At 35.7% G+C, this 9,995-nt stretch overlaps 1 protein-coding gene across 1 annotated transcript; it reads left to right on the top strand.

Moving 5' to 3' along the window:
* Positions 1–8,943: 8,943 nt before the first annotated feature.
* Positions 8,944–9,633, top strand: LOC111378451. Its single transcript, XM_023001649.1, has 2 exons — positions 8,944–9,368; positions 9,471–9,633. Exons 1-2 carry the CDS (start codon positions 8,944–8,946, stop codon positions 9,631–9,633), a joined length of 588 nt encoding a protein of 195 aa, XP_022857417.1.
* Positions 9,634–9,995: the final 362 nt, after the last annotated feature.

Consider the following 9,995-nt stretch of genomic DNA (forward strand, 5'->3'; position numbering starts at 1 on the left):
TTTGAAAATACCCTAGCACCACGTAATTGGTCGAACAAGTCCTCAATCCTGGGAAGCGGATATTTATTCTTGATAGTGATTCTATTTAACTCTCTGTAGTCAATGCACATTAGCATTAACCCATCTTTCTTCCTGACGAATAATACTGGTCTCCCCCATGGGGATATACTGGGTTGGATGAATCCCTTTTCCAACAGTTCTTCTAATTGTGATTTCAACTCCTGCAACTTCTTTGGCACCATCCTATAAGGAGCATTGGAAATAGGTGCATACCCGGGAGTTAAATCAATAGTGAACTCCATTTCTCGTTCAGGAGGCATCCCAGGTAAATCCTCCGAAAAAACTTCTGGGAATTCTAGTATTATCTTTACATTTTCCACTGTCAGTGCTTTATCTCTCTTAGCTAATACTGACATTTAGAACCTTATACACCCCTTTGACCTTAAGAGTCTTCGGGCTTTTAATGCAGAAATAACTCGTGGTATGGGCTTTATCTTGATCACTGAAAGGCGAAGTTCTACTTCTTCTGACCATTTAAAGATGACTTCCCTCTCAAAGCATAAAATTGTTGCATGATTTTTAGAAAGCCAATCCATCCCCAAGATTTCGAATTCATGTATGTCCAAAGCATATAAGTTTGTTTCCAAGGTCCTACCATTAATTTCTACCTCAACTATCCTTACAATGCGATTTGTGGTAAATACATCTCCTGAGGGGATGGCAACTTCTAAAGGTGTATGTGTAAGTTCTCCAATAACATTTAGTGTACGCATAAATTTCGGAGATATGAAGAAATGAGTAGAGCCAGAATCTATCAAAACATAAGCAAGTGTACCTGATATAAAGATGTTACCTGCCAAGACATTTCGATTTTGATCCTCTTCATGTTTAGTTAGGGCGAAAACTCTACCTTGTCCTCTAGGTGGGTTCTCTGGTTTCTGCTGCCGTTGTTGTTGTTGCAGCTGCTGTTTCTGCTTCTTGGGGCAAAACTTTATTATGTGACCTGTCTCGCCACAGTGGTAGCACGTATTAGTCCCCATACGACATGTCCCAACATGGCGTTTCTGGCATTTGGCACAGATGAGGAGTTCTCGATAATTGCTCGAAGTTGGTCCCTCTTTGCTCCTCTTTATGAAGTTTTGCATTTCTTTGCCCTTGTTGTCTTGCCATTTACGCTTCTCCGGTGGTGCAGGCTGCTGCTGTTTATGGATGCTGTTGGAGCTTTATTTGAAATTAGCTAGTTGTGCCTTTGCTAACACTTGGTGGTATGTTCCCAACTCAAAGGTGACCACCGCCTATCGAAGGTCATCACGCAAACCTTGTTCGAAGCGTTTAGCTTTCTTTTCCTCCGTGTTGACTAAGAATGGAGCATAACGAGATAACTCTTCAAACTTCCTTTCATATTCTGCCAATGATAAGTTTCCTTGTTTGAACATTAGGAATTTCGCTTCTTTCTAGTTTCGAATGTTGGTGGGGAAGTATTTCTGCAGAAATAATTCTTTAAATTCATTCCACGCAAAGCCTTGTCATTTCCCACCAATGTCTTGCTCCTTTATCCAGCATGGGCATTCAACAAGTTCGAAAAAAATTTCCTGTTTGCATACCCACTTTTCTACCGCTAGTGGATTTGTGCCTCCCTCAAAGCTAGGGGATTGTAATTTGATATATTGTTCCACTATTGCAGCCACTCCTCTCTGCAGGTGGTGGTGCAACAGGTGGTGCGGTGGGTAGTGTTATGTTACGTATTGTTTCCAAAAACTGCATAAATTGGTTGCTTTGGTTGTTGTTGTGGTCGTTGTTTGTTTCAATAGCGCGGGCCTGGGGTTGCCCTTCCTATTGTTCGAGTTTCTAGAGCGAGTTGCCATTACCTTAATAAAATGTAAACATAGGATTACTTAACACTAGATTAGGAACGAAAGATAAGGAAAGAAAAATATACCAAATTTCATGTCATTCAATCTTAATAATTTGCATAAATCAAATGAATTCCATGGTATCCAGTACATCCACTTATTCAAACAAATACTACTGCAACGATGATAGTTATAAAGAATTTCCTATCATCTAAAAATTTTCCCCAGTGCTTTCATCTCAACTTGCCTCTGGATTTTCCCCAGGGTTGTGCCCAAGGTCCTCCTTAGAATAGGATACAGGGTGGTACTCAGGGTCCTCCTCAGGGTCTTCTTCAGTAACTTTCCTTACTGCTTCCCCGATAATGTTACCCCTAATGTCAACCGCCGGTATACTTGGAAAGTGGCCTATGCTCGGTGCGCTACATGGATGGCGACGATTAGGCTCGTATCCCAACGGCCTATAGATATTCCTAATATCTTCAGTGTTTATTATCCACCTGTCCCTCAAACATAAAATCAATACGGCGAGGGAGGCTTGGTACTCAAACAGTTCTTCAAGCTTCTCAAGAAACTGTCTCCAATATGGGCTAAGTATTCTATGGAGATGATAGACAATCTCATCTCTATGGAATTCATGTCCATTCCTTCCTGCCCCCCGATGATTCGCTCTACGGCGTCTAAATGCTCCAACAAGTTATGGTTCGGATTCCCCACATATGTCCTATGCAACCTCAGGAACATTTCACGTCTACGGGCTTGGTCTCTAATCAATTGCGTGCGTCTATTAACCATTAAGGAAATAAAATTTATAATCACTTATTCAATTTAAACCAATGGTTAAGCACATTGTTTCATGACTAAACACGTTCCAAAAATTATAATGGCACTTCCAAATTGAAGGAGTTTCTATATACGTATGTTCTTAACTTGTATTCTATTAGTATTCATATATTTATGGCTTAAATTTAGAAATTTTGAAGTTTAAATATTTTCATACGTCTACACTGTAAAATTTAGACACATATAAAGAGAAGTACGCATGTAAATAAGTACACTTTTATAGTAATCGAAAATTTTATATATATATATATAAGTTCCTCTAAAATATAACTATTGGAAACCTAAATACAGATAACAAGTAAATACGTTAACATCTTGAAAACTAAGTCCGTTGCTTTAAGGAAATAAACAATTAAATAATCAATAATTAGTGGGAAAAGCAGTATTGGCATTAGACATAATAGTGAATCAGGCCATAGGTAATGATAAAAAGGCTGTGATTTTTTTTTTGACCGTTAGGAGAAAAGTGGGGTCCGCCTGTGAGAGAAGAAGTCAAATATGACGGCTGAAATAGTAAAATAACGGTCAAAAAACCAATTTTTTGGGTGAAAAAATCGGGCCCAAACAGCCCCTAAATGTATTAACATCTTGAAAACTAAGCCCGCTGCTTTAAGGAAATAAACAATTAAATAATCAATAATTAGTGGGAAAAGCGGCTTTGGCATTAGACATAATAGTGAATCAGGCCATAGGTCACGTGTAGCTTAAAATTTGAGGAATGATAAAAAGGCTGTGATTTTCTTGTGTCAGAAATATGAAGACAAATGATGTTGTATAAGATGTTCAACTTTTGCCGTCAACTACTACATATACCTTTCTCAAAAATGGGGCAGTAATTTAATTAATTATGGTTCTTCTTAAAGAACGTGCTAGTATTATTAATTATACATACGCATAACAGAATAGAATTATTATTAGTTTAGAGGTTCGTCCACACAATCACTAATTGACTAAAATTTATTCTTCATGAAATTGCAAACTTTAAACATAAAACAAAATTATATAACATGTTAAGCATGATCATAAAATAATTGTCATCATATGAAATGTAATTCATGTATGTCTTTCTACCTGATTCGAGAGCATCGGAGCTTGCAACGTGGCATCGTGTGATGTCATTCATATTAAAACCCAATTTCTCTCTCTCTTTTTTTTAATAATAAAAACATATGAACAGAACAGTGACAAATTTTTTTATTTTTTTTTTCGCGAACAGTGACTCGGGGCACTGTTAACGTCATGAACAGTGAAGAAAATTTTAATTTTTTTTTTAAAAACACGTGAATAGTGCATTGAAATAGTATTATTATTTTTAAATCATATCTTTGAATCAATGAATAGTGGCTTTTTCATGCACCTCCCTTTTTCATCATGCAGTCACTGTTCATCGTTCACATCATATTAAACAGTGCTTGCACGTTACGGATATATATATAATTTTGTTTACATGAAAGTAAAATCGCGCCCTGATACCATTTGTAACAAGCCAATTTCTTGAAAAGGGCTCAAGCGTTATCAAATCAGAAAATAATATATATCAAATACAAAAAAATTAAAAATAAAAAAAATGAATGATCATTCATTTATACAAAAAAAAAGTTGTCTTTCAAAATAAAATAGAAATAAACATTTATTCTTAAAAATGACTAATCATAAAAAAAAAAAAAAAAAAAGGATTCTTCCAAGAATATAAATTCCCTTTTATTTAAATAAGAACATTTCGCCACCACCGATCGATTACCAACTCCAAACTTTCGATATCTAATTACCTGGAAAGGGGGGAAACTTAAAGGGGTGAGTTTAAGAAAATCTCAATAAATGTGTGCATTAAACAAGTAATTTGCATTTAAATTAATAAAAACAGGATTTCATATCATACGTATAGGAGACACACGAATTACTATGAACATAGGCGGTAGCAATTCATGTGTACAGCGCTGCTAAATTCCGGCCCCCTTATCATAACATATATGGCCCATAAAACGAATTCCAAAATTTAAAGTACAAAATACAAATTCACATAAACTACATGCAACATCACTTACCTCATAATGAAATTTGATGAATAAGTGTGTGAAGAACTTGACTACCAAAAGTCCCCTTGAATTTTCTTGTGTGTAGGACAAATGACTTGTGTGTGTGAAAGGTGAGAGACGTGAGTTATGAGTGTGGAAATGATAAAATATTGTCAAGGATTAAAATGGAACCTTTCCCTTATTTTCTCCATAATTAGGTATCCACAATTATTACTTTCTTGTGTGTGAGGCAAATGGAGTGACTTGCGTGTGAAAGAAGAGTGATTGTCGTGAGATTGGGTGTGAAAATTAATAAAATATTGTCATGGATTGGAGAGTGGAATCTTTCCTAGTGTGGAAATGGAAATTTTCCTTATTTGTTCCATATTTAAGGTAATTGCCATTATTCCTACTATAATTTGGCATACTTGACATATATATATACATGCATGTAATTATGTTAATTACCTAAACATATTTTAGTCATACATGGTAATTATATAATCTACATAATTATTCCATAAACAAAAATTATTTTCTAATTAAACACGCCTTAACTATGAATAGCCCACAATTTGATCCATAAATTATGTAAACAAAATAATTTGGTCCTTCGATATTCAACTTTTTGCTAATAGGTCCTAATTTCTAATATTAATGACTATAATGAATTTTCGGGGTGTTAGAAGTGCACTCAAATTGGCAATAATATTGATAAATATCCTCACTTTTATTACACAATGGAATGAGTATTCCTAATCCAAAACTTGCAGCACCTGCAAAACCATCACACTCACATAGAGTACCACAACAAACCTATTATTGAAAGTACTTGTATGAACAACGAAACTATATATAATTTCCCAAACGCTCAACCCTCAATGGCTCTTTACTTCTTATATATGATCATAAATATAGAGCTTTCCAAATGCTCCCCCCCCCCCCCCCCAAAAAAAAAAAAAAAAAAAAAAAAAAAAAAAGAAAAAAAAAAAAATATACTAACAACCAATTAACTTTCATTGCAATCATATATAGAACAAATATCAATAAAATAGAATGGATAAATCGGCAAAAAAAAAAAATTAAGCAGTTTAAATTCAAAATGTATACAATATTGTTACCGGATTCATGATATCATTGTTGAAAAAACCTTATTGTTTAGAGCAAGATTGCAAGAGTAGAAATGGATTGGATTTTGGAGAAGTTACAAATTTAAGAGGAGGTCTAGGTTTTGATTAGTAGACTATTATTGGAGGCTCTGAATGTGATTAGTGAAATTAAAAAAAAATTGAAATAAAAATTCTACTTTTGGGCCTCCCTAAAGAATCGAGCTTGAGGCAACGGCCTCTTGGGCATCTCCTCACTTCCGACTATGTCTAAAGGTACTATTTTTCACACAATGATAGACTCAAGTACAATAATAGAAACTAACAATGTAAAAGGGATCTTCTTTATTACAACACGACACATTGCAACACTCTAATGGGAATCTATGAACAGTAGAATCACGAGGTTCTCAAATTTGTTTCTGGTGCTTCTCTTCGTTTTAGTTACATGGTAAAACATGACAATACGACCAAGGGTCAACTTCAACAACATAGGTTCCTATGAGTATTCAAAGGAATCTTCATCAATCTAACGATAATTTTGTGGTCATATATCCTTTCAAAATCGTATCTATTTTGTAGATCCTTCCACATTTGTTTTATACGAGCCATTCCTTGGGAGGTTTGTTCTGAATATTTGCATGTAATTCCACAGCTCAGTGTGGGTCTTTCAAGATAGATATGTCCTCAAGATTGTTGAAAATAATCATCATTATGCAAATTTGGGGAGATGACTGGTTTCCATATAAGCATCAATATCTTCTTGAATTCTTAAATCAAAGGGCAGTTGTTCCTATGGAGTATCATCCTTTATGTCTAGCCAAATTTGAGGACAGAATTTTGAGTTCACGCTTTTCAAAACATTCGAATCGGATAAAATGGGGCGAAAACGTGAAAATCTGCTAAACCACTTGAGAGCTGACGGTCAACTGGAAATGTCCATTGGTCCAAAATTTGATCATTCCGACTCTTTTGGCTAACGGCTATATTTTGATCATCCAAACTTGTGATGGTTGACCATTCTGACAGTATTGAGAGCTATTATGCAATCAAGATAATCAATTTATCTCTCAGTACCAATAGTTAATGTGAAACTACCTGTAGAAAAATATAAAAGCCGACACAGTTGCCGGCTTATTTGATACGAGAGCAACTCCATCCTTACTTCATCATGCAATCCTTCCTCCATAATGGGGGACTACAAGCATATTTTCTGGGCAACAAATAATGAGTATTTCTCTTCCGAATTAGTCAGCAATTCCATCAGAATCGAACTGTTTCCTGATCTTACCATTATTCATAAATTGATTGGTTCTTCTCTACCTCAAAAAAAAATGTTATCATTGAGTTTGACATCATCAAATAATTGTAGGTAAAAAGGATTATACCTCTTCATGATTGCCTCAAGTTTAAGTCATATGTCCTAACATACAACCCACAACCTATTTTTTTCTAGAAACTCTTATTGGAATAAATGAATGGCTTATTTAAGATTGTTGTTTAGAATCACACTCAAAATTTCTCTCCAAATTCATTAAACCTCTTCGAAAAAATTCAGTCTTTTTCATTTCTTTACATTTAAAAAAATGAACATATAAATCCAACTAAAACTACTCACGCTCATATGAATCCCATACATCTTTTGCTATCTATATACGAACGTACCCAACTTCAACAAGACGATTTCATTGAAGACACAAATTCTATCAAAAGCAAAATTATTTTCAAAATTTAACGTAAAGATAGAATTGTGGCAATTAAGAATTCTACCTAAAGGAAGGTGGAAAACTAAATTCCGTATCCTAAATCGTCATTATTAGTGGACAGTAATGCCATTCAAACTAAAAATAACCCCATCTTTGTTCCAAAAAGCAATGACCAAAATTTTCGAACCTTCTATAAAAATGCTTCGAAGTTAGTTGATGAAATTGTATTGTTTTCCATCTTTTTTCATCTTCTGCAACAATTCTATGAAATTATTAAAAAACTTCAACATCATGTTGTCATAGAAGAAAATGGTCATTAGAGTACAAAAAGTTGATTCTCTTGGGAATGCATATAGAGTTGTACACTATGAAGAATGCTACATGTACACTAGAGTTGTACACTCTAGTGTACAGCCCCCTCACATGAGAGGGGGCCCACAAAATTTTTTAATCACTGAGCGTGTATTCTAGTGTACAAGAAGCATTAATGATGCATGTAAGAGATGGTCAATACACTCTTCAGACGCATGATGTAATGAGCTTCTAAAATTTTCAAATGAAGATTTGACAAGAAAAGAAGTTCAACAATTCCTTGGCATTGTAAACTATATGGCATGTTTTGTTCATAATTTTTCCTCCAATATCAAAACATTGCAAGAAATGTTAAAGAAAAATTCATAAGCATGGTCTTGTGGGAAAATCTACCCAATAAGGAAATCAAAGAATCATTGTATTAATGGTATACAATCCCATAATTTAGGAGATATGACAATCCCTTAATTAAAGGAGTATCACAATCCCTTAATTAAGGGGATTTAAGTTAGGATAGTTTCCTATTTTATTTGATCTCTGTAAGTATATAAATTCAGTGATTGTACAGCATTATTATTATGATTATGAAGAAGAATAATATTTCAGTTCTTCATATGTTTAAACACAGCTCTTTCTTGATCTTCCTAATAGCCATCGTAGAAAATCATAGACAACACTAACTCCTCTGAGACGCGGATTGTGTAAACAAAATCTACTTCATCTTTAGGGGAGTTACAGAATCTACAAGCAACATATAAATTGAATGGAAAGTGTAGGAATTCAAACTAGCTACATATGGGAATCTTCAGTTTACTATAATTATGGGTTCATATTTTTAGGGTTATTAATCTTCTGTATATAGCTGTAATTTACTTCCCTTAAATAATGTAAATTAGTTCCTAGAAATCAGGATCTTCTCCACAGATCTTTTTATATATATATACCTGTATTGTACCTAATGAATGAGAAGAGAAAATTACTCCCATTCTATTCTACTACATGGTATCAGAGCCAAGCTCTTAAAACCTAAATTTTTCATCTGTCTGGCCGCCGACCCTAACCTATTCTCAATTCATATTTCTCTGTCACCTCTGTGATAATCTCATCCACCATGGCCGAATCTGAACAAACTTCCAACAACTCTTCATCATTTCCCAATACTCCTATCAATTCTCAGGTCACTCAGACCACTCCCGAAAACAATATTACCCCTATAATCAACCACAAGCTCAATGGCCACAACTATCTCCAATGGTTGCAATCCATAATGATGTTTATCAATGGACGAAGCCGGGATGATTGTCTTACAGGGGTTGCTGCCCAACCAAGTTCAAGTGATCCCATATTCAGAGTTTGGAGGGCAGAAAACAACCTGGTCATGTCCTGGTTAATTGGCTCAATGACTACCGAGATAGGTGAGAACTTCCTTCTGTACACTACAGCCAAGGAAATATGGGATGCAGCCTGTGACACCTTCTCTAGTAGTGAGAATACTGCTGAACTCTTCCATGTAGAGAGTATCCTACATGATCTAAGGCAATGAGAAAACACAGTCACCACCTACTTCACCACTCTGACGCGACACTGGCAACAGTTGGACCTCTTTGAATCTCACGAATGGAAATGTCTTGATAACAGCACCTATTTCAAGAAAATAGTAGAGACTAAACTCATCTTCAAGTTTCTGATGGGTCTTGATAAGTCCCTTGATGAGGTGCGAGGTCGGATACTTGGAGCCAAGCCCCTACCAAGTCTTCGAGAAGTCTTTTTCGAGGTACGCCGAGAGGAGAGCAGAAAATGAGTCATGATGGGACATTCTAATACACCTGCATCCACTGATGGCTCAGCCTTTGCTGTAGCTAAAGATCACGTGTCCATGGTCGAACCTGCTGCTTGTGCCGCTCACGGGATGTTCCAGACTCCCGGTGAAAATCGACCACGAAGGGGACATCCTTGGTGCGACCACTGTAAGATGCCAGGCCACGAAAAAGTAACCTGCTGGAAGTTACATGGAAAGCCACTAGATTGGAAGCCAAACAGGGCTGCTGGCTATCGTGAGAGTCAGGTAAATGCAGTCTCTACAGAAGCAACTAAATCACAAATCCAAAACCCTTTCACGAAGGACCAGTTGGAGCTACTTCAGCACCTGATTAGCAAGGGAAA

This window comes from Olea europaea, unplaced genomic scaffold (genome assembly GCF_002742605.1).
Source record: "Olea europaea var. sylvestris unplaced genomic scaffold, O_europaea_v1 scaffold1816, whole genome shotgun sequence".
Classification (NCBI taxonomy): Eukaryota; Viridiplantae; Streptophyta; class Magnoliopsida; order Lamiales; family Oleaceae; genus Olea; species Olea europaea.

Coding starts and splice junctions, on each gene's coding strand:
- LOC111378451 (XM_023001649.1), top strand. CDS start 8,944: ATGGCCGAATCTGAACAAACTTCCAACAACTCTTCATCATTTCCCAAT. Junction 9,369..9,470: donor AGTATCCTACATGATCTAAG/GCAATGAGAAAA, acceptor TCTTGATAACAG/CACCTATTTCAAGAAAATAG.